This window comes from Heterodontus francisci, chromosome 17, assembly GCF_036365525.1.
Source record: "Heterodontus francisci isolate sHetFra1 chromosome 17, sHetFra1.hap1, whole genome shotgun sequence".
NCBI lineage: Eukaryota > Metazoa > Chordata > Chondrichthyes > Heterodontiformes > Heterodontidae > Heterodontus > Heterodontus francisci.
Genome location: NC_090387.1, coordinates 5,291,468 through 5,317,084, shown reverse-complemented (window position 1 = coordinate 5,317,084; position 25,617 = coordinate 5,291,468). Strand labels below are relative to the sequence as shown.

Here is a 25,617-nt window from a genome sequence, read left to right as displayed (position 1 = left end):
AGTCACTGTCTAGTTTGCAAGTCACATTTGTGTCACAATGTACCTCATTGTGTATCTCATGGTTAATCACTGTTTTGTAAGGTTCTCTCAGCCATTTTTTAAAAGAAGTGTAAGTTGCTGTATGATTAGAACAAAAGATTTAACATGCTCAGGATCCCAGCTGCCAGAAGCTTTCTCTGCGCAGTTGTAGCACCAAGTTATCAAAGGATGCGTCAGGGTAGATAGAAGCAGACAGTTTCTAGTAGTTGCAGTGTTCAGAATGAGGGGTCACCAACATAAAATTAAGTCTGAGATTTCGAACAGATGGCAGGAGAAGGTTCTTCACAAAGAGTAGGGAAGTGGAGTTGAAGTAGAATATCATCATGATCTTATTGAATGGTGAAGCAGGTTCAAGCGGCCATGTGGTCTACTCCTGCTTCTGTGTGAGGCTGTGGAATTCACTTCTTGGGTCCATTTTTGAGGCATAAACTATATCTGCGTTCAAGATTAGATTGATTAGGTGGATGAAAGAAAAGGGGTTGAAATGATATGGGAGCAGGAAAGTGATGCCACAAACTGGTTGGGCCAAATGGCCTGCTTCTGTGCTTGCAATTTGCTGGATGTGGTACCTCGGAACATTTCCTGGTCTCATTCCTGGTTTGTCCTCTGAGGAAAGATCGAGTAGAATGGGCTTATATTTTCTGGCGTTTAGAAAATTGAGAGGTGATGTCAGTGAAATGTATAAAATTCTTAGAGGGCTTGACAGGGTCGATGCTGAGAGGCTCTGTCCCTTGCTGGAGAGTCTATAATTTGGGGTCACAGTCAGTATTCCCTTTTATTTCTGTGGTCTGTGCGCAGCCTGCTTTTTGCACTGCGAGGCCTCCAAGATTGGCGCCTTTTAAAGGGAACGCTGCTTATGCGCAGCCTGTTTGTTCCCTTCGCAGCACATTCCTGATTGCTGCGCACCCGTGCAGCATAGAAGGAACATTGGTCATAGTCTGCGGATAAGGGGTTGGCCATTTTTGACTGATGAGAAATTTCTTCGCTCAAAGGATTGTGGGTCTTCGGAATTCTTTTTATCCCAGATGGCTCTGGATGCTTCATTGTTAAGTATATTCAAGACTGAGATTGGTCGATGTTTGACTGCGAAAGGATTCAAGGGATAGGGCCAGAAAGTTTAGTTGAGGCAGAAGATCAGCCATGATCTTATTGAAAGGCGGAGCAGGCTTGAGGGGTCATATGGCCTGCTCATCCTATTTAACATGTTTTTCTGTCTCATTGTGCTTGCTGTTCTTGTTTAAAAAGAAACCCGTGAGAGGTACACAGTCAGGAGTAATACAGCAGGTTTCACAGTTTCTTCTCTCATTGCAGAGATGATGATGACATTAACGATGTTACCTCAATGGCTGGAGTTAATCTGAGCGAGGAAAGTGCTAACATTCTGGCAATCAACTCCAATTTGATTGGAACGCACATTCGCTCATGTAAAGATGAAGCATTTTTGGCTAGTGGCCCTCTGCACAAACGCATCCTAGAAACAGGTAAGTGGGGCCAGGTCTCTTGGGTTAAAGCTAATTTAGATCAGCTTTTGTGTACAGCCCCCAAAAGTTACAGCCCAGATCACACAGAAAAATCCACAATCCTTGTATGAGGCAAGGGTCCATATCACAGAACTGTCTGTTAAAATTCGCACCTGTGTGTCGACTGGCATCTGCAAGATGAATTTTCTTCCCCTTCGTTCTGATTGATAAAGAAGAGGTAGTGGAAAGGCTGGCTGTACTTAAAATTTATAAGTCACCAGGACCTGATGAGATGCATCTGAGGATACTGAGGGAAGTAAGGGAGGAAATTGTGGAGGCATAATCTTCTAATCCCCCTTAGATTCAGGGGTGGTGCCAGAGGACTGGAGAATAGTAAATGTTACTCGCTTATTCAAAAAAGGGGTGCAAGGATAAGCCCAGCAACTGCAGGCCAGTCAGTTAAACCTCGGTGTGGGAGAGCGATTAGAAGCAATAATCTGGGGCAATCTTAATAGTCACTTGGACAAATGTGGATCGATTCAGGAAAGCCAGTGTGGTTTTGTTAAAGGTAAAATGTGTTTAACTAACTTGTTTGAGGTTTTTGAAGAGAAGGTTGATGAGGCTTGTCAGCATCGTTAAAGCCCATGGAATAAAAGACACAGTGGCCACATGCATACGAAGTTGGCTGAGTGAAGAAAACAGAATGGTGGTGAATGTTTTTCCTTCATACTAGAAGGTATACAGTGGGGTAGCCTAGGGATTCGTAAGAGGACCACTGCTTTTCTTGATCTGTATTAATGACCTAGACTTGGGTATGGAGGGCCCAATTTCAAAATTTGCAGATGACATATAACTTGTCAGTGTTGTGAACTGTGAGGAGGATAGTCATAGACTTCAAGAGGATATAGACAGGCTGGTGGAATGGACGGACAGCTGGCATATGAAATTTAATACAGAGAAGTGTGAATTGATACATTTTGGTAGAAAGAACAGAGGATGCAATGTAAAATACAGGATGCAATTCTAAAAGGGGTGCAGAAGCACTTGATTGAAACATAAGATTCTGAAGGGTCTTGACAGGGTGGATGTGGAAAGGATGTTTCCCCTTGTGGGAGATTCTAGAACTAGCGGTCACTGTTTAAAAATAAGAGGTCGCCCATTTAAGACAGAGATGAGGAGAAATTTTTTCTCTGAGGGTCATGAGTCTTTGGAACTCTCTTCCTCAAAAGGCGGTAGAAACAGAGTCTTTGAATATTTTTAAGGCAGAGGTAGATAAACTCGGATTGTTTTCACTGGAATGACGGAGGTGGAGGGACGACATGATCGAGGTTTACAAAGTTATGAGTGTCATGGACAGAGTGGATAGTCAGAAGCTTTTTCCCAGGATGGAAGAGTCAGTTACTAGGGGACATAGGTTTAAGGTGAGAGGGGCAAAGTTTAGAGGGGATGTGTGAGGCAAGTTCTTTACACAGAGGGTGGTGAGTTCCTGAAACTTGCTGCCAGGGGAAGTGGTGGAAGCAGGTACGATAGCGACATTTAAGAGGCATCTTGACAAATACATGAATAGGATGGGAATAGAGGGATACGGTCCCCGGAAGTGCAGAAGGTTTTAGTTTAGACAGGTATCATGATCGGCGCGGGCTTGGAGGGCCGAATGGTCTGTGCTGTACTGTTCTTTGTTCTTTGTTAGATAGATTCTTGATAAGCAAGGGGGTGAAATGTTATCGGGTAGGCGGGAATGTGGAGTTGAGGTTACAATCCGATCAGCCATGATCTAATTGAATGGCAGGGCAGGCTCGCATGGCTGAGTGGCCGACTCCTGCTCCTAATTGGTATGTTTGTATGAGCAGAGGCACCTGGGAGTATATGTACATAAATTACAAAAGGTGGCAGGTCAGGTTGAGGAAGTGATTAATAAGGCATACGGGATCCTGGGCTTTTTCATAAGGGTATAGAGTACAAAAGCAAGGAAGTTATGGTGAACCTTTACAGAACACTGGTCGGCCTCGACTGGAGTATTGTGTCCAATTCTGGACACTGGACTTTAGGGAGGATGTGAAGGCTTTAGAGAGGGTGCAGAAAAGATTTACAAAAATGGTTCCAGGAATGAGGGATTTCAGTTACATGAATAGGTTGAAGAAACTGGGGCTTTTATCCTGGGAGAAGAGAAGGTTGCGAGGAGATTTGATAGAGACATTCAAAATCATGAGTGTTCTGGATTTGTCGAGGAGAGAGAGAGAGAAACTATTTCTGATGGCGGGAGGGTCAAGAGGATTCCAATTTAAGGTGATTGGCAAAAGAATCAAAAGTGACATGAAGAAAAGCGTTTTAGTGCAGGGAGTGATGAGTATCTGGAATGCACTGCCTGAGAGTGTGGTGGAGGCAGATTCAGTCATGGCTTTCAAAAGGAAATTGGATAATTATCTGAAGAGAGAAAATTTGCAGGGGTACAGAGTAAGGGTGGCTGAGTAGGCCTAGATGAGTTACTCTTGCAGAGAGCTGGAATGGACACAATATGTTGAATGGCCTCCTTCTGTGCTGTAACCATTCTATGATTTCAGCGAGTAAGTCCTGTTTAGGTGGCTTTGTTCCTCCAGTGCTGAGATACTTCAATAACATTCTCCTTGCTAGCTGCAGTTCTGAATCCCACTGCTCATTTCAGATCTCCTACCCCTGTATCTATTCTACCGGGCTGTATCCACCTCAAAGTCAGCACTGGGAGCTGGGACTGAAGTTAACAGTCTGGGGGAAGAAGTGGCACTTATTCTATCGAATCAGCCCTGCACCTGATGTAAGTGTTTGATGGAACAGTGTTGAGGGAGCTGTGCTCTATTTAACCTGTGCAGTACCTACCTGAGGAGCGTTTGATGGGACAGTGTTGAGGGAGCTGTGCTCTATTTAACCTGTGCAGTACCTACCTGAGGAGCGTTTGATGGGACAGTGTTGAGGGAGCTGTGCTTTATTTAAATATTTGCAGTACCTATCTGAGGAGTGTTTGATGGGACAGTGTTGAGGGAGCTGTGCTTTATTTAAACTGTGCAGTACCTATCTGAGGAGTGTTTGATGGGACAGTGTTGAGGGAGCTGTGCTTTATTTAAACTGTGCAGAACCTATCTGAGGAGTGTTTGATGGGACAGTGTTGAGGGAGCTGTGCTTTATTTAAACTGTGCAGTACCTATCTGAGGAGTGTTTGATGGGACAGTGTTGAGGGAGCTGTGCTCTATTTAACCTGTGCAGTACCTACCTGAGGAGTGTTTGATGGGACAGTGTTGAGGGAGCTGTGCTTTATTTAAACTGTGCAGTACCTATCTGAGGAGTGTTTGATGGGACAGTGTTGAGGGAGCTGTGCTTTATTTAAATATTTGCAGTACCTATCTGAGGAGTGTTTGATGGGACAGTGTTGAGGGAGCTGTGCTTTATTTAAACTGTGCAGTACCTATCTGAGGAGTGTTTGATGGGACAGTGTTGAGGGAGCTGTGCTTTATTTAAATATTTGCAGTACCTATCTGAGGAGTGTTTGATGCGGCAGTGTTGAGCATATTGTACCTGTCCTGCGAGTGTTTGATGCGGCAGTGTGGAGGATGTTTCACAGAGCAGTCCCGTGCAATAGACTTTTAAGTAGGTTCACGGACTCCCAGGCCGCCTGTACTTTCTGCGGCCTGGACTGGTCCGCGTTCCATGTTTATACGGAGTGTGCGAGGTTGCAGCCCCTCTTTGAGTATCTGAAGGGGCTGCTCCTCAAATTCTGGCTGCACTTCAGTCCCACGCTCCTGATCTTTGGGCACCCGGTGCAGAGGGGCTTGGGCTGGGAGGAGGATCTCCTCGTTGGTCTGCTCCTGGGCCTGGCCAAGGTGGCAATTCACAGGTCCAGGTTGCGGGCCGTCGGGGGTTCCGTCCTCCCCGATTGCCTGGCCCTCTTCCGCGGTTACGTTCGCGCCCGGGTGTCCCTGGAGAAGGAGCATGCGGTGTCCACGGTACGCTTGAGGCCTTCCGCGACCGGTGGGCACCGCAGGGACTGGAGTGCATTGTCGACGCCAAAAATGGCATTTTAATTTGAGTTTTTGTTTATTTATCTGTTTTTAATAAAGTTATTTTAAAAATTAAAAAAAAAAGTGTTGAGCATGTTGTACCCGTCCTGCGAGTGTTTGATGCGGCAATGTTGAGCATGTTGTACCTGTCCTGCGAGTGTTTGATGCGGCAGTGGTCGAGCATGTTGTACTTGTCCTGCGAGTGTTTGATGCGGCAATGTTGAGCATGTTGTACTTGTCCTGCGAGTGTTTGATGCGGCAATGTTGAGCATGTTGTACCTGTCCTGCGAGTGTTTGATGCGGCAGTGGTCGAGCATGTTGTACCTGTCCTGCGAGTGTTTGATGAGGCAGTGGTCGAGCATGTTGTACCTGTCCTGCGAGTGTTTGATGCGGCAGTGGTCGAGCATGTTGTACCTGTCCTGCGAGTGTTTGATGCGGCAGTGGTCGAGCATGTTGTACTTGTCCTGCGAGTGTTTGATGCGGCAATGTTGAGCATGTTGTACTTGTCCTGCGAGTGTTTGATGCGGCAGTGGTCGAGCTTGTTGTACCTGTCCTGCGAGTGTTTGATGCGGCAGTGGTCGAGCTTGTTGTACCTGTCCTGCGAGTGTTTGATGCGGCAGTGGTCGAGCATGTTGTACTTGTCCTGCGAGTGTTTGATGCGGCAAAGTTGAGCATGTTGTACTTGTCCTGCGAGTGTTTGATTGGATAGTGTTTCATGAGTGCACTGCATGTCTGGAATGGCTGGTGTTCCATTTCCCAGCACTTACATCGCTCACCTCAAAAGAAAAAGGTTTAATAACAGAAGTTGAGCAAGAATGAGTGTACACTTCAAATAAATTGAGTTTTCCTCAGGGTATATATTTTAATCTTTAGATGACTTGATACAAATACAACTATAATTTGCCAGTTAAAATATTTTTTTACCTTGAGATATAATCCTTTAATTTACCTCACTCTGTACCTGCAGTACAAATGCATTTTAATTTTGTTTTGATCTAATTAAGATGCTTGAACATTTTGGTGGGTGGAAACAGTTCACTCACAGCTTTGTGTTTGGTTGTCAGTTTTGTTTTTAATCTGCCTAACTGCGCAGGTTAGAGTGGGTACCCTGTCCATCTTTCTCCAACCCAACACCGGCGGCGTTTATACTGTTAGTACGGTATAGCTCGACCAGAATCTATACCAGATTTCACTTGTATGCTGAGGATGCCGAGCACTAGCTCACCACCACCTCTCTCAAACCCTTCACTGTCTCCGATTTGTCATACTACTTGGCTGACATCCAGTACTGGATGAACAGAAATTTCCCCCAATTAAATATTGGGAAGATTGAAGCCATTGTTTTTAGTCCCCACCACAAACTCCATTCCCTAGCCACTGACTCCATCCCTTGCAACTGTCTGAGGCTGAACCAGAGCATTTGCAATCTTGATGTCATATTTGACTCCGAGATGCCCACACATCTGCTACACCAGCGAGACCAACTATGTCCACCTTTATAACATGACCTGACTCTTCCCTTGCCTCAGCTCTTGTGCTGAAATCTTCATCTATGCTTTTGTTTCCTCTAGATTTGATTATTCAAATGCTCTCCTTGGCAGTCTCCCATCTTCCATCCTACATAAGCCCAAGCTCATCCAAAACTTTGCTGCTCATATCCTAACTCGCATCGAGTCCCATTCATCCATCGCCTCTGTTCTCGCTGACCTGCATTGTCTCCCAGTCTGGTAATGCCTCTGTTTTAAAATTCTCATCCTTGTTTTCAAATCCCTCCATAAGCCTTGCCCCTCCCAATCTTTATAACCTCTTCCAGCCCAATTCCGGCCTTTTGTATATCCCCGATTTTAATCACTCCACCATTGGCCCTGACTTCAGGTGCCACGGCCCTAAGCCTGGGTATTTCCTTCCTTAACATCTCTATCTTAGGACCCTCCTTAAAATCTACTTCTTTGACCAAGCTTTTGGACATGTTTCCTAATACCTCTTCTTGTAGCTTGATGTCAAGTTTTGTTTGATAACACTCCTATGAAGCTTGGGACATTTTACTATATTCAGGCCGCTATAAAAATACAAGATGTTGGTGTTGTCTCTGTATTGGAAAGATCGGTCCAGGAGGTGATTCTCTACATTGGTCAGGGAGCTGTGTGGTGAGGAGAGACTGAACCAGGATGGATTTTCTGGGGTTGAGACTCTTGGACAGCATTGTCCAACAAAAAGTGCTGACTAGCCACAGTTTGTGACAGCACCATTTAGTGACACAGGCTCATTTTAGTCGAAAGCGCCTTAGACACAATACAGATAAATGTGTTTAATACTTAACCAACATCTACTGCCATTTAGTAACCAAGGAATTAAAACACTCAGTGCTTAAAAACACTCACTCTGCTTTTCTTCTCAGAATTTTACTTATTGTTTGCCATTGTTACTGTTGTAACAGATATAGATAAGGCTAGCAGAATGGACAGATAGGTGACAGATGGAATTTAATACTGACAAGTGTGAGGTAACGCATTTTGGCAGAAGGAATTGGGAGAGGCAATATATACTTACTGGCACAGTTCTAAAGAGTTTGTAGGAACAGAGGGACCTGGGGGGTGCGTGTGCCTCGATCTTTGATATTGATATTGAGAGAGTGGTTAGTAAAGCATATGGGATCTTGGGCTTCATTAGTAGAGGCATTGAGTTCAAGAGCAGGAAAGTCATGCTGAACATTTATAAAGCTCTGGTTAGGCCCCAACTGGGGTACTGCATCCAGTTCTGGTCACACTTTAGGAAGGATGTGAGGGTCCTTGAGAGGGTGCAGAGGAGATTTACCAGAGTGGTCCCAGGGATGAGAGATTTTAGTTACAATATTAGGTTGGAAAAGCTGAGGTTGTTCTCCTTAAAAGAAAGAGAGATTTAATAGAAGTGTACAAGAGTATGACAGGCTTGGACAAGTTAGACAAGGACAACCTGTTCCCATTAACGAATGGTACAAGGATGAGGGGACACAGGTTGACAGTTTTGGGCAAGAGATGCAGGGGGAATATGAGGAAGAATGTTCTTATGCAGCTGGTGGTGGAAGTGGAGACAATGACTTCAAAAGGAAATTGGATGGCCACTTGAAGGAAATAGACTTGCAGGACTGTGGGGAGTGGGACTGACTGAATAGCTCTGTGGAGAACCAGCATGGACTCGATGGGCTGAATGGCCTCCTCCTGTGCCCTCTTATGACTCTGCTTCCACCGTCATTTCAGGCAGTGCATTCATGTTCACGTCAAGTCACTGTGTGGAAAAAAAAAATTCTTCTCATCTCGCCTCGGGTTCTTTTGCTAATTACCTTAAATCTGTGTCCTCTGTTTAATGGCCTTTCTGCCAGTAAAACAGTTTGTCCTTATGTATTCTATCAAAACCCATGATAATTTTGAACACCTCTATCAAAACAGCCTTTAACCTTCTGTGCTGTCAGGGGAATAAACCCAGCTTCTCCAGTCTTTCCACGAAACTGAAGTTCTGCATCCCTGGTATATTGCAATCTGATTGTGAAATATGGGTGTTGGAGAAATCAGTTTTGTTGAGTTATTTTATGTATGGTAGAATCTCCCCTTACAAGTACAGATGTAGTAGAACCTGTGCAATCAAGCAGACCTCCTACACTGGAGGTTAGAACATGGAGGTTGGGCAGAAGAAACTTTTTTTCCTTTTTTGAGGAAATAATGCAAGCTTGCAAGTTTTTATTTCTTGCATGGAGCAATATATTCCAGGTGGTTTGTTACAGGCCTGAAATAAGCTATGGGCCATAAGTGTTGTGAAATGTCTGAACATTGTAAGATGGCAGGCGAAGGACTATAAAGTAAGATCCCATTGCTGATGAATTGGCAACAGAGAATATATAAACTGTCAACCTGCTTTTGAATAATCCCAGCTGATAGCTTGCACACCTACTTTGTGCTGGATATGCAAACAATTCAACTTTATTGCAAAACTGCATTAATAGATGGATTACCTGGTGCATTGTATAATTCTGGACATGAATTATCTTTTAAAGTTGAATCTTTCCCCTGTCCTCAGCACTGTGGCTGAGCCCCACTATAAAGGTACGACTGACTGATCCCCTTGCTCCTCCTCTCCGCTTTGAATTGGATGGCACGGAATCATCCAAAGACATTGCTGGTCCCTTCCTTTTCAACTGTTTTGAGTTCCTGGCTGTGCTCTCACACCTGAGAGTGCAGCATTCCCCAGTTCCCTTGCATGCGCAAATATTATCATGTCATTTGCTCCGCTCAAATGGGCCTGCCTTCTGCTCACCCTGTAATGTGTGCTAACAGCCAAACCCAAAGACAGCCATGTGCAGCATGATGTGTTAAGCTGGTGGACTGAAATTCAATTTAATTCTCAGATTTAAATTGGGGTTGCCTATTCTTTCAGTTCGGTCTGCAGATCACTACTCGAATGGTGAGAATTTGCAACTTGCTCCAACATGCAGTGGTTGAAGTCATTAGTATTGGTGCCTTTAAGGGAAGTTAGTTAATAACATTAGGGAGAAAGGAACAGGAGGATATGCTGAAAGGGTGATTTGAAGTAAGGTGGTAAAATGTTTTATATGGAGAATAAACACCAGCACAGACCAGTTGGCCTGTTGATGTGCTGCAAAATTCTGTGTGCTGGCTGTCTTGCATTTCCACTCAATGGGCAGTCTCTCTCTTGTCTCCCTGCTGCCCAGGTAGTGTTGCTGCTCATTGGTCCTGCATATTGTTTTCACCTTAGAAAAGAGCCATTAGATGCCCGGTCTCCATGGTTGAGGGTGGAGGTAACAGAATGAGGAGTTGCTGTTGATGCTCTTCCTTGCATCTGAACCATTGATTAGTGTGGCCAATGTACAGTGCCGAGCTCGCCCTAGCAGTAAGAAGTGTTGAGCAATTTTTTTGGCCATTTCAATTTGGTTGACAAAAGTCCTTGTTTTTAAAAAAAAAATTCAGAATATATTTCAAACAAAATGTTTTGCAGCTAAAAGGTTTGGAATCACGGACGTTCCCATTGACATAGTAAACACTGTTTCACTCGCAACGCAAGAACGGTTAAAATTGGTCATCGGAAAACTGACATCAATAGCACAACACAGAATGGAAACTCACAAGGTACGTGAAGCAGGTGTCCCTGTGCTCGAGGAGAGTGTTGCTAGCTGCTTGACTTATTTTAAACTGGTGCGTATGATGTTGTGTTGCTGCTGTGCTGTTTGTTGCTGTTTTGAAGTAATCCATTCATGGTTTGAGGCTGCCAGCTATCGCTTAGTGGGCCATACTCTCAGCTTTGAGTAAGAAGATTTGCAGGTTCTAGTCCCAGAGAATTGTGCACATCATTTCAGCTGACAATCCTAGTGTAGTCGTGAGGGAGCGATGCACTGTTGGAGGTGTCATCTTTTGGATTAAGTCTTAAGCCCTGTCTGCCCTCTCTGATAAAAGATCCCATGGCACTATTTGAAGAAGAGCAGGGAATTTCTCCTTAGTTCAAGCCTGGTTGCCCAACCTGAACCCGACGAGACCCGACTACATGTGTCTGGGTCGAGTTGGATCTATATTCTGAGTAGAGCATTCGGGCTCGGGCTGGACAATGCTGCTTCTGGGAAGTGATGGGATCAGGCTTACCCATGATCCCCCAAAATTCCATCTGCAGGAATAGCCCGCTGTTGGAACGGATGAACGATATTCGTGTCGGGTCAGGTGCGAAAAAATATTAAAGAACTCTGGCCCGGGTTGGGTTCGAGTTGGCTGTGGTCGGGTTGGGCCCAGGTCGGATTTTAATTTTTTACCCGAGCCAGGCTTTATCTTCAGTGCTCTGGCCAATTTTGATCCCTCAACCAACATCACTAAAACTGATCAATTGATCATTATCTCATTGCTCATTATATCATGTGGGGGTTTGTGGAGAGTGTTATTATCTCAGACAACCACATCTGTATCTCGAGGAACTTCAGCTCAGAGATGTTCAGCTGGAGCCTGAGGTGCAGACATCGCAGCCATCAGGGAATTGAAGAGTTACCCAGACTCTTTGATCCAGGAGGCAGTCACATCCTTAAGTTAGGAAGGGGTACATGTCTGATTAGAGGTCAGGGACAGGAGGGTGTGACTGCGGGTAAGGGGGACCCCAGGTACAGTGCTGGAGAAGCCTCAGCCTTTGGCCTTATCTAACAGGTATGAGGTTCTTGCTGTCTCTATGGCTGAGGGCAAGGTCTGCAGGTTGGATGAGCAAACTGACCATGGCATTGTGATACAGGAGGCCATTCAATTGGGGGGACTGAAACGAGATGAGGTAGTGGTAGTGCATAGTATAGTGAGGGGAATAGATACTTTTAGAGTCTGAGTCATAGCGTTGTACAGCACAGAAACAGGCCCTTCAATCCACCATGTCTGTGCCGGCCACCAAGTACCTGACTATTATAATCCCATTTTCCAATCCCATTTTCCAGCACTTAGCCCATAGCCTTGTATAGCCTATGGCGTTTCAAGTGCTCATCTAAATACTACTTAAATGTTGTGAGGGTTCCTGCCTCGACCACCCCTTCAGGCACTATGTTCCAGATTCCAACCACCCTCTGGGTGAAAAAACCTTTCCTCAAATCCCCTCTAATCCTCCTGCCTCTTACCTTAAATCTATGCCCCCTGGTTATTGACACCTCCGCTACAGGGAAAAGTTTCTTCCTATCTAACCTATCAATGCCCCTCATAATTTGTATACCTCAATCAGGTCCCCCCTCAGCCTTCTCTGCTCTAAGGAAAAGAACCCTAGCCTATCCAGTCTCTCTTCATAATTGAAATGCTGCAGCCCAGGCAACATCCTGGTGAATCTCCTCTGTACCCTCTCCAGTGCTATCACATCCTTCCTATAGTGTGGTGCCCAAAACTGTACACAGTACTCCAGCTGTGGCTTAACTAGCGTTTTATACAGCTCCATCATAACCTCCCTGCTCTTATATTCTATGCCTCGACTAATAAAGGCAAGTATCCCATATGCCTTCCTAACCACCTTATCTACCTGTGCTGCTGCCTTCAGTGATCTATTGTCCCTCTGGATGGTAGGACCATAGGAAGTACATTGTATATTCACTTGACTTGTTACTCCTCCAAAAATGCATCACCTCACACTTCTCTGCAGCTGCTTCTGGGAGTTCTGTAAGTTGTTTTTCCTGCATGGTGCCAGGGTTAAAGATGTCTCCTCGTGGATGGAGAAGAACTCCGAGTGGGAGGGGGCAGATCAGTTGTCATGGTCCACGTATGAACCAACAATATAAGTAGAATGAAGACTGGGGTTCTGCAGACGAAGTTTGAGTAGCTAAGGTTCAAATTAAAGAGCAGAACCTTAAAGCTAATAATCTCTAGATTGCTACCTGAGCTATGTGCAAATTTGCAATTTTTCAAAAGATCAGAGTTGAATGTGTGGCTAAAAGAACAGTGTGGGAGACAGGGTTTTCGAATCATTGGGGCATTGGCACAAGTACAGGGAAAAAAGGGAGTGATTTCATTGGGCCAGTCTCCAATTAAACTGGGCTGGATTGAGTGTCCTGGTGAATTGTGTAACTTGGGCTATAGATAGCGCTTTAAATTAAAAACATTTTACTTTAGGGGGAGGGTTGAAGTGAGGGGAGTTTATAAATCTAAAGGAAAATGTGAAGGGCACAGAGCAGCGTAGTGTTTTCGGTAAAGAAAGCAAAATACGAGAGGAAGGGACAAAAAATTTTACGGTAATAGTGCATCAATGAATAAGGTCAAATCAGGGTAAAATGTTGAGCTAAAATTAAAGGTGCTTTATCTGAGTGTATGAAGCATTTATAACCAGGTAGACAAATCAATGGGATAAATAGCCATCACAGAAACATGGTGACCAAGCATGGAGCTAAATATTCCAGGTACTTGATGTTTCAAAAAGCAGACAAAATAGAAAAGGAGTTAGGGGTGGGCATGGGTAGCCCTGATAATAAAGTATGACAGAAGGACAGTAGTGAGGTAGGATCTTGACTCATAAGAGCAGGAAGTAGAATCAGTATAAATCAGATAATAAATAACAAGGGTCAGAAAATGCTGATTGACATAGTTTATGGGCCCCTAAGACTACCTATACTGTTGGACAGAGGCTGACTCAAGAAATAAAAGGAGCTTGTACCAAAGACAGTGCAATCAATAATTGTGGGGACTTGAATCTTCATCCAGACCGAACATGCCAAATTAGCAAAAGTAGTTTGCGGATGAGTTCAGGGAATGCATTTGAGGCAGTTTCCTAGAAGAATACGTCATGGAACCAACAAAAGAAAAGGCTATTTTAGATCTTTTGTGTATGGGACAAGGTTAATTAGTAATCTCATCGTAAGGAATCCTTTGGGAAAGAATGATCATAATATGATAAAATTTCACATTGAGTTGGGGAGTGATGTAGATAAGTCTGACTAGCGTATTGAACTTAAATGAAGCCAATTACATAGGTATGAGGGGCGAATTGGATAAGGTTAAATTAGATTAAAAGATATAATGGTCTGAGCAATGGCGAACATGCATCTTCCATAGAGAAATAAAAATTCCACAGGAAAGAAGATCCATCCATAGCTAGCTAAAGAGGTTAAGGATAACAGATTAAAAGAAGAGCTTTACAATATATTATAAAATGTATTTAAAAAAGTGTTACATACTTCACAACAAATATACATTCGTCGAAGACACAAAAACCCAACAGGAAAGGTGTTTCAACTGTGGCTACCAAAAGAAGTTAAAGATTGCATTAAATCAAAAGAAGTAGCTAATAAGGTTGTCAGAAAAAGTGGTAAGCCGGAGGATTGGGAGCAATTTAGAACCCAGCAAAAGAGAACCAAGAAACTGATAAAGGGAAGAGAGAATATGAATGCAAGCTAGCTAGAAACATAAAGGCAGAATGTAAAAGCTTCATTTGGTATGTAAAAAGGAAAAGATTAGCAAGGACAAATGTGGGTCCATCCCAGGCGGAGACAGAGTTTGTGGTGGACAATGGGGAAATGGAAGAGAGACTAAACAAAAATGTCTGTCTTCACCGAGGAAGACACAGAAAATCTCCCAAAAATACAATGAAACGAAGGGACATGTGAAAATGCAGAACTGAAAGAAATTAATATCAGTAAAGAGGTAGTACTCGAAAAATTAATTGGTTTGAAGGTTGATAAATCCCCTGGACCAGATGAGCTACATCTCAGAGTATTGAAGGTGGTGGCTATAGAGATAGTGGATGCATTGGTTGTTATCTTTCAAAATTCTATAGATTCTGGAAGGGTTCCTGCAGACTGGGAAGTAGCAAATGTAACCCCACTATTTAAGAAAGGAGGGAGAGAGAAAGTGAAGAACTACAGACCTGTTAGTTTGACTTCAGTAGCAGGGAAAATGTTGGAATCTATTATAAAGGTGAGATAACTGGACTCTTGGGAAATAATGGTTGATTGGCAGAGTCAACATGGATTTGTGAAAGGGAAATCATGTTTGACAAATCTGTTGGAGTTTTTTGAGGATGTTACTTGTAGTATAGATAAAGGAAAACCAGTGGATGTGGTGTATTTGGATTTTCAGAAGGCTTTTGATAAGGTCCCACACGGGAGGTTAGTGAACAAAATTAGAGCACATGGGATTGGGGGTAATATACTGCTGTGGATTGAGAATTGGTTAACAGAGAGAAGGAATAAACAGGTCATTCTCAGGATGGCAGGCTGTTACTAGTAGGGTGCTGCAAGGATCAGTGCTTGTGCTATAGCTGCCCACAATCTATAAGTGATTTGGATGTGGGAACCAAATGTAATATTTCCAAATTTGCTGATGACACAAAACTAGTTGCGAATGTAAGTTGTGAGGAGGATACAAGGAGCCTTAAAGGGAATTTGGACAGGCTGAGTGAATGGGTAAGAACCTGGCAGAAGGAATATAATGTGAATAAGTGTGAAGTGATCCATTTTGGTAGAAAAAATACAGAAAGGTAGAGTATTTCTTAAAAGGTGAGAGGTTGGGAAGTGTTGATGTCCAAAGGGACCTGGGTGTCCTTGTTCACGAGTCACTAATAGCTAGTATGCCAGTGCAGCAAGCAATTAGGAAGGCAAATGGTAGGTTAGCCTTCATTGCAAGGGGATTTGAGGACAGGAGTAAAGATGTTTTGCTGCAATTGTATAAAGCCTTGGTGAAACCACACCTGGGGTATTGTATACAGTTTTGTTCTCCTTATCTAAGGAAGGATATACTTGCCATAGAGGGAGTGCAACGGAGGTTCACCAGACTAATCCCTGGGATGACAGGACTGCTTTATGAGAGATTGCAGAAACTGGGCCTGTATTCTCTACTTTCTCGAGGGCAATTAGGGATGGGCAATAAATGCTGGCCTAGCCAGTGACTCTCACATCCCCCAAATGACTAACAAGATCGAATCGAAAATTTTTAAAAGGGTGTGACAGGGGAGATGTGGATAGGATGTTTCCTCTGGCTGATGAGTCTAGAACAAGGGAACACAGTCCAGAATAAGGGGCAAGCCATTTAAGACTGAAATGAGGAGAAATTTCGTTACTCAGAGGGCAGTGAATTTTTGGAATTCTCTATCCCAGAAGGCTGTGGAAGCTCAATCATTGACCATGTTCAAGACAGAAATCGAGAGATTTCTGGATACTAACGACATCAAGTAATATGGGGATAGTGGGGAAAATGGTGTAGAGGTAGATGATCAGCCATGATCTGTTTGAATGGCGGAGCAGGCTCGACGGGCCAAATGGCCTATTGCTCCTATGTTCCCATGTAATAACACAACAACTTGTTTCGCTATAACGCTTTCCACGCAATAAAACGTCCGAAGGTGCTTCACAGTAGCATTATAAAGCAAAATATGACACCGAGCCACATAAGGCGCAATTTGGGCAGATGGCCAAAAGCTGGGTCGAAGAGGTAGGTCTTAATGTGCTTCTTAAAGGAGGAAAGAGAGCTAGTGAGTTGGAGAGATTTAGGGAAGGAATTCCAGAGCTGAGGGCCAAGGCAGATGAAGGCAAGGCCACCAATGGTGGAGCAATTAAAATTGGAGATGCTAAATAGGACAGAATTAGAGGAATGCCGATATCTTGGAGTTATGGAGCTGGAGGAGATTACAGAGATGGGGAGGGGCGAGGCCTTGGAAGAATTTGAAAACAAGGCTAAGAATTTTCAAACAGGCATTGCTTAACCAGGAGCTAATGTAGGTAAGCAAGCAGAGGAGTGATGGGTGAACGGGACTTGGTGTGAGACACGGGCATCAGAGACTTAGGTGACCTTGAGTTTATGGAGGTTAGAGCGTGGGAGGCCGGCCAGGAGTGCATCGGAATAGTGAAGCCTAAGAGACAAGAAAAGGCATGGATGAAGGTTTCAACAGTAGAGGCGTCAGGCGATGTTGTGGAGGTGGCAGTAGGTGGTCTTCGTGATGGTGTGGATATGTGGTTGGAACCTCATCATGGGCCTCAACACCAAGGTTGTTAACAGTCTGGTTCAGCCTTGAGATGCTTGGCGATGAGAGGGATGGAGTCATTAGCTAGGAATGGTGTTTGTAGCAGCAACAGAAGACAATGACTTCGGTCTTCCCACTATCTATTTGTTTGAAATTTCTATTCATGCTGGTGTCAGACAAGCAGCCTGATAATTCAGCAATGGAGGAGGAGTCAAGAGAGGTGGTGTTGAGGCAGAGCTGGGTGTCTTCAGCATGCATGTGAAGACAGACACTGTGTTTTGGATCACCTCCCTGGAGGGAAGCATGTAGATGTGAAATAGGAGAGGGACAAGGATAGATCCTTGGAGGATATCACAGGTGACTATGTGGGAGCAGGAAGAGAAGCTATTGCAGGTGATACTGTGGCTATAGTTAGAGAGATCAGAATGAAACTGGGGGAGTGCGGTCCAACCCAGCTGGATGACGAAATTGCCAAGTTGAGTAATAAGCCTGAGAATTGGGAGAGTTTTAGATACTAGCTGAGGATGACCAAAAAAGGTTGTTCAACAGGGAGAAAATAGACCAGGAGAGTAAATGAGCCAGAAATATAAAAACAGATTATAAGAGGTTCTACAAGTCTGTAAAAAGTAAGAGTAAACTGAGTTCCTTAGAGGCTGAGGCAGGAAAAATTATAATGGGAGATAAGGAAATGGCAGAGAGGAAAAAGCAACTATTTTGTGTCTGTCAGACGAGAAGACACAAAAAACATACCAGAAATAGTCAGGAACCAAGCATCTAATGAGAGTGAGGAATTTCAAGTATTCGTAAAGTACTGGAGAGATTAATGGGACTGAAAGCTAACAAATCCCCTGGACCTGACTGCTTGCATCCTAGGTTCTATAGCAGATTGCTGCAGAGATAGTGGATGGTAAAGGCCTGCTTTGGTCTGCAAATGAAACCCAACCTGAGCTCGACCCGGCTTGAGCCCTTTGATTTTTTTTTCCCGCGCCCGACCCAACCTGACTTTATTCAACCGGAATAAAGTTGATTATATTAAAGAGGTTGTGCTCTACCTTAGATGGAATTGCTCACTGCAGACTAGTGCGGAGTCCAAATGCACGTTTCCTGCCTTGGTGTTCTGGCTGTCACTGTGTCCGGCCCGACCCGACCCGAGCCCGAATGCCAGACCCTGAAGAGCGACCCGAACCCGACCCATGTCATCGGGCCCGGTCGGGTCGGGTCGCCATGCCCTAGTGGATGGTAGCAAATGTAACGTTGCTATTCAAGAAAGGAGGGAGAGAGAAAATAGGGAACTACAGGCCAATTAGCCTGACACTACTTGTCAGGATAATGCTGGAATCCATGGTGGAGGAAGTAGTAACACAACACTTAAAAAATCATATGATTAAGCAGAGTAAACATGGTTTTATGAAGGTAAATCATATCTGACAAATCTATTAGAGTTTTTTTGAGGATGTAATTAGCAGGGTAGATAAAGGTCAGCCAATGGATGTAGTATATTTAGATTTTCAAAAGGCAATTAGGAACATAGGAAATAGGAGTAGGCCATTTGGCTTGTCAAGCCTGATCCACCATTCAAACAGATCATGGCTGATCATCTACCTCTGTGCCATTTTTCCCCATGATCCCCATACCCCTTGATTGCATTTGTATCCAGAAATCTAGTGATTTCTGTCTTGAAGTTCAATGAATGAGCTTTCACAGCCCTCTGGGGTAGAGAATTCCACAGATTCACCATCCTTTGAGCCAAGAAACATCTCATCTCAGTCTTAAATGGCTGAATGGCCTACTCCTGTTCCTATCTTCCTATGTTAAATGGCCTGCCTGTTATTCTGAGACTGTGCCCCCTGGTTCTGGACTCACAAGCCAGAGGAAACATCCTGTCCCCATCTACCCTGTCGCGCCCTGAAAGAATTTTCAGTGAGAATTTTTTATTCATTCAGGAGATGGGCGGCACAGTGGCGCAGTGGTTAGCACTGCAACCTCACAGCTCCAGTGACCCGGGTTCAGTACTGGGTACTACCTGTGCAGAGTTTGCAAGTTCTCCCTGTGTCTGCGTGGGTTTCCGCCGGGTGCTCCGGTTTCCTCCCACTTCCAAAAGACTTGCAGGTTAATAGGTAAATTGGCCATTGTAAATTGCCCGTAGTGTAGGTAAGTGGTAGGAGAATGGTGGGGATATGGTAGATATTTAGATTTTAGATTTAGAGATACAGCACTGAAACAGGCCCTTTGGCCCACCGAGTCTGTGCCGATCATTAACCACCCATTTATACTAATCCTACACTAATCCCATATTCCTACCACATCCTCACCTGTCCCTATATTCCCCTACCACCTACCTATACTAGGGGCAATTTATAATGACCAATTTACCTATCAAACTGCAAGTCTTTTGGCTGTGGTAGGAAACCGGAGCACCCGGAGGAAACCCACGCAGACACAGGGAGAACTTGCAAACTCCACACAGGCAGTACCCAGAATTGAACCCGGGTCGCTGGAGCTGTGAGGCTGCGGTGCTAACCACTGTGCCACTGTGCTGCCCCTAAAGCTTCATGTCAGAAGTGGGATTTGAACCCATGCCTCCAACTGGAGACCAGAATACCCAGTTTATCACAGAAGGACTTCACTCCTTGAGTCTGGCACCTTAGACCACTCGGCCATTCTGACACATAGAGAATATGGGATTAATGTAGGATTAGTATAAATGATCGGCACAGACTCGGTGGGCCGAAGGGCCTGTTTCAGTGCTGTATCTCTTAAAAAAAAAAGATGTGGGTGTTGCTGGCTCAGCCAGCATTTATTGCTCATCCCTAATTGCCCTTGAGAAAGGAGAGAATACAGGCCCAGTTTCTGCAATCTCTCCTCATAAAACGATCCCATCATCCCTGGGATTAGTCTGGTGAACTCTGTTAAACTCCGTCTATGGCAAGTATATTCTTCCTCAGATAAGGAGACCAAAACTGTACACAATACTCCAGGTGCAGTCTCACCAAGGCTCTATACAATGCAGCAAGACTTGTTTACTCCTCTACTCAAATCCCCTTGTAATGAAGGCTAACCTTCATAATGAAGGGCGGCGCAGTGGTTAGCACCGCAGCCTCACAGCTCCAGCGACCCGGGTTCAATTCTGGGTACTGCCTGTGTGGAGTTTGCAAGTTCTCCCTGTGTATGTGTGGGTTTCCTCCGGGTGCTCCGGTTTCCTCCCACATGCCAAAGACTTGCAGGTTGATAGGTAAATTGGCCATTATAAATTGCCCCTAGTATAGGTAGGTGGTAAGGTAATATAGGGACAGGTGGGGATGTGGTAGGAATATGGAATTAGTGTAGGATTAGTATAATATGGGTGGTTGATGGTCGGCACAGACTCGGTGGGCCGAAGGGCCTGTTTCAGTGCTGTATCTCTAAATAAAAAAAAAACCTACCTTTTGCCTTCCTAATTGCTTGCTGCACCGGCATGCTAGCTCGTGAACAAGGACACCCAGGTCCCTTTGGATGTCAATACTTCCCAACCTCTCACCATTTAAGAAATACTCTACCTTTTTGTTTTTTCTGCCAAAGTGAATCACTTCACACTAATTCACATTATATTCTTTCTGCCAGGTTCTTGTCCATTCACTTAGCCTGTCCAAATCCCCTTGAAGCCGATTAGCATCCTCCTACATTCCCACCTAGTTTTGTGTCATCAGCAAATTTGGGAATGTTAGATTTGGTTCCCACATCCAAATCATTTAGATAGATTGTGAGCAGCTATGGCCCAAGCACTGATCCTTGCAGTACCCCACTAGTAACAGCCTGCCATCCTGAGAATGACCTGTTTATTCCTGCACTCTGTTAACCAATTCTCAATCCACAACAGTATATTATCCCAATCCCATGTGCTCTATTTTGTTTACTAATCTCCTGTGTGGGATCTTGTCAAATGCCTTCTGAATATCCAAATACACCACACCCGCTGGTTCTCCCTTATCTATGTTATAAGTAACAACCTCAAAAAACTCCAACAGGTTTGTCAAACACGATTTCCCTTTCATAAATCTATGTTGCCTCTGTCCAATTTTACATTATTTTCCAAGTGTCCAGTTATCTCATCCTTTATAATAGATTCTAACATTTTCCCTGCTACTGACGTCAAACTAACATGTCTGTAGCTCTTCATTTTCTCTCTCGTTCCCTTCTTAAGTAGTGGGGTTATATTTGCTACTTTCCAGTCTGCAGGAACCCTTCCAGAATCTATAGAATTTTGAAAGATAACTATCAATGCGTCCACTTTCTCTGTAGCCTCCTCCTTCAATACTCTGGGATGTAGCTCATCTGGTCCAGGGGATTTATCAACCTTCAATCCAATTAATTTTTCGAGTACTAACCCTTTATTGATACTAATTTTTTTCAGTTCCTCATTTTCACAAGTCTCTTGGTTCCCTTGTATTTTTGGGAGATTTTCTGTGTCTTCCTCGGTGAAGACAGACACAAAGTAATTGTTTAGTCTCTCTTCCATTTCCCCATTGTCCACCACAGATTCTCCTGTTTCTGCCTGGGATGTACCCACATTTGTCCTTGTTAATCTTTTCCTTTTCACATACCAAAAGAAGCTTTACATTCTGCCTTTGTGTTTCTAGCTAGCTTGCATTCATATTCTCTCTTCCCTTTCTTTATCAGTTTCTTGGTCTTCCTTTGCTGGATTCCAAATTGCTCCCAATCCTCCGGCTTACCACTTTTTCTGGCGAACTTGTGAGCCACTTCTTTTGATCTTAGGCAATCTTCAGTTTCTTTTGGTAACCACAATTGGTTCACCTTTCTTGTTGGGTTTTTGTGTCTTAGACGAATGTATATTTGTTGTAAAGTTTGTGATACTTCTTTACATACTAGTCATTGCCTGTCTACTGTCAAATCTTTTAATGTATTTTCCCAATCCACCATAGCCAACTTGCCGCTCATAGCTTTATAGTTTCCTTTGTTAAGATTTACGACCCTAGTTTCCAAATGAACTACATCCCTTTCAAGCTTAATGTAAAATTCTATCACATTGTGGTCACTATTTCCAAATGGCTCCTTTAAAGAGGAGTGTGAAATATTAGATACGATCAGCATAATGAGAGAGGAAGTACTAGAGGGTCTGACATCCTTTTAAAGTGGATAAATCACCGGGGCCGGATAGATTGTATCCTCAACTGTTAAAGGAAGCTAGGGAGGAAATATTGAGTGCCTTGAGGATCATTTTCAAATCCTCACTAGATACAGGCGAGGTGCCAGAGGATTGGAGGTCTGCAAACGCTGGACCATTGTTTCCAAAGGGTGCAAGGGATAGATCAAATAATTATAGGCCAGTCAGTCTGACCTCAGTGGTGGGCAAATTATTAGAATTGATTCTGAGAGGATAAACTGTCACTTAGAAATGCTCAGATTAAATCAGGGATAGTCAGCATGGATTTGTTAAAGGAAGGTCATGTCTTACTAACGTAATTAAATTTTTAGAGGAAATAACAAGGAGGATTGATGAGGGTTGTGCAGTGGATCTTGTCTATCTGGATTTTAGTAAGGCATTTGACAAGGTGCCACATGGCAGACTGGTCAGAAAATTAAAGCCCATGGGATTCAGGGGAATGTAGCGATTCAGATCCAAAATTGGCTCAGTGACAGGAAACAAAGGGTTGTGGTCGACAGATGTTTTTGCGAATGGAGGGCGGTTTCCAGTGGCATTCCACAGGGCTTAGTGTTGGACCCCTTGCAGTTTGTGGTATATATTAATGATTTGGACTTAATTGTGGGAGGCATGATTGGGAAATTTGCAGATGACACAAAAATTGGCCGTGTGGTTGATAGTGAAAAGGATAGTTGTAGACTCCAGAACGATATCAGTGGTTTGGTTAAGTGGGTGCAAAAGTGGCAAATGGAATTCAATCCGGAGAAGTGTGAGGTAATGCATTTGGGGAGGGCAAAAATGCAAGGGAATGCACAATAAATAGGAGGATATTGAGAGGGGTAGAGTAAGTGAGAGACCTTGGAGTGCATGTCCACAGGACCCTAAAGGTGCCAGGACAGGTAGATAGAGTGGTGAAGAAGGCATATGGAATGCTTTCCTTTATTGGCCGAGGTATAGAATTCAAAAGCAGGGATGTAATGTATAAAACGCTGGTTAGGCCAGAATTGGAGTATTGCGTACAGTTCTGGTCAGCAAATTACAGGAAGGACATAATTGCTCTGGAGAGAGTAGAGAGGAGATTTACAAGAATGTTGCCAGGACTTGAAAATTGCAGTTCTGAGGAAAGATTGGAGAGGCTAGGGGTTGTTTTCCTTAGAACAGAGGATACTGAGGGATGACTTAATTGAGGTGTCCAAAATTATGAGGGGCCCAGATAGAGTAGACAGGAAGGACCTGTTTCCCCTAGCAGAGAAGTCAATTACCAGGGGGCACAGATTTAAGGTAGAAGGATCAGAGGGGACATGAGGAAAAACTTTTTCACCCAGAGGATAGTGGGTGTCTGGAATTCTCCTCCCGGATCAGTGGTGGAGGCAGAAACCCTCAACTCATTTAAAAGGTACCTGGACCTGCACCTGAAGTGCTGTAACCTGCAAGGCTACAGACCAGGTGCTGGAAGGTGGGATTAGAATGGGCAGCTAGATTTTTCACCTGGCGCAGACACGATGGGCTGAATGGCCTCTTTCTGTGCCGTAACTTTTCTATGGTTTCATTTATAGCAAGGTTATTTATTAGCCCTATCTCATCACAAAGTACTAAATCTGAAATAGCCCGATCCTAGTTGGTTCCTCAACCTACTGCTCCAGAAACCCATCTTGTGTTCACTCCAGGAATTCATCCTCCGCAGCATTTGGGCTATTTACGTTTACCCTGACTATATGTAAATTGAATTCACCCATTATTATTGTATTACCTGTGCGATATGCAGCTCTAATTTCCTGATTTATACCATGCCCAATATTACCACTACAGTTTGGCCTATAAACAACTCCCACCAGTGTTTGCTGCCCCTGACTGTTTCTTAGCTCCACCCAAACTGATTCTACATCTTGCTCCTTCGATCTAAGATCCTCTCTCATTAATGTACTGATCTTGTCCCTTATTAACAATGCTACCCCACCTCCTTTTCCCCTCCACCTATCCTTGCTAACTAACGAATATCCCTGAATATTCAGTTCCCTGTCCTGGTCACCCTGTAACCATGTCTCCGTAATGGCAATTAAATCATACCCATTTACCTCTATTTGTGCCTTCAAATCATCTACCTTGCTGTGAATGCTGTATGCATTCAGATAGAGTGCCATTAACTTTGTCTTAACATTATTCCTCATTCCGATCCTATTTGATGTTTGTCTTCATTTCATCTGCCTTCTAATTTCACTTACTACTTTTCTGCTTCCTGTACCAGTTTTGCTTCCCTCCAATCTGAGCTCCCTCAGGTTCCGAACCCCCTGACAATTTAGTTTAAATCCTCCCCAACAGCACCAGCAAATCTCTCTGCGAGGATGTTAGTCCCAGTCCTGCTAAGGTGCAACCTGTCCATCATATACCAGTCCTATCTGCCCCAGAACAGGTCCCAATTCCTCAGAAATCTGATTCCCTCCCTCCTGCACCAATTCTGCCATGTGTTCAATAGCTCAATCCTGCTATTTAGTGGCAAGTGGCACTGGGAGTAATCCTGAGATTACTGCGCTTGAGGTCCTGCTTATTAATTTCTTTTCTAACTCCCTAAACTCTGCCATCAGAACCTCATCCCTCTTCCTACTTATGCCAATGGTAACAATAGACCACGACCTCTGGCACCGGGGAGGCCTCATACCATCCTGGAGTCATGTCTACGGCTGCAGAAGTGCCTGTCCATTCCCCTAACTAACGAATCCCCCATCACTATTGCTCTTCCACTCTTTATCCTCCCCTCCTGTGCAGCTGTGCTATCTGTGCTGTCACGGACTTGGCTTTTTCTGCTCTCTGAGCAACCCTCGCCTTCACCGGTATACAAAATGGAAAACCAGTTAGCGAGTGAGATCATCTCGGGACTCCTGCACTACCTGCCTAGTTCTCTTCGACTGCCTGGTGGTCACCCATTCCCTAAATGTGCTATCCATGTCTCGTATGCACCACAGTGTCTCCAAAACCTGGAGCTCAAGCTTCTGCAGACACTTCCTGCAGATGCATTTGTCAAGGACGCATGATGCATCCACAACTTCCTACGTACTACACCACTTGGCCAAGCTCCCTGCCGTACCTTAACTTTACAAACTAATTATTGTTCGTGGAATAAGGAATTGATAAGGTGCCATGCAAAAGGTTGCACAAAATGAGGACTTGTGGAGTTGGGACTAATGTATTAGCATGAATAGAGGATTAATTAAGGGACAGAAAACATTAGGAATAAACAAGTCATTTTCAGTTTGGTGGGCTGTTAGTACGAGGGTGCTGCAAGGATCAGTGCTGGATCCTCAGCTATTTACAATCTATATTAATAACTTAGATGAAAGGAGCCAGTATAATGCATCCAAGTTTGCTGACGATAAAAAGCTAGTTAGGAAAGTAAGCTGTGAGGAGGACACAAAGAGGCTGCAAAGGGGTATAGACTGGTTAAGCGTATGGATAAGAAGGTGGCAGATGCACTATAATGTGGGAAAGTGAGAGGTTATTAATTTTGGTATGAAGAATA

At 44.0% G+C, this 25,617-nt stretch overlaps 1 protein-coding gene and 1 non-coding gene across 8 annotated transcripts in view; one reads left to right on the top strand and one right to left on the bottom strand.

The window, feature by feature from the left end:
* Positions 1-25,617, top strand: part of LOC137378690 (transcription initiation factor TFIID subunit 4-like) — a 459,938-nt gene that overhangs the window by 139,927 nt on the left and 294,394 nt on the right. For 6 of the 7 annotated variants that reach the window (XM_068049031.1, XM_068049028.1, XM_068049032.1 and 3 more), the window contains 2 exons: positions 1,351-1,520; positions 10,514-10,644. In XM_068049031.1, coding sequence (XP_067905132.1) covers positions 1,351-1,520; positions 10,514-10,644 — 301 coding nt within the window. The remainder of the gene's footprint in view (positions 1-1,350; positions 1,521-10,513; positions 10,645-25,617) is intronic. The other variant, XM_068049033.1, reaches the window with a different exon arrangement.
* On the bottom strand, positions 19,517-19,630 carry trnal-caa (transfer RNA leucine (anticodon CAA)). The gene is made up of 2 exons: positions 19,593-19,630; positions 19,517-19,562 (listed from the first exon to the last, which is right to left on the bottom strand). It is a non-coding gene; the product is annotated as a tRNA-Leu (tRNA).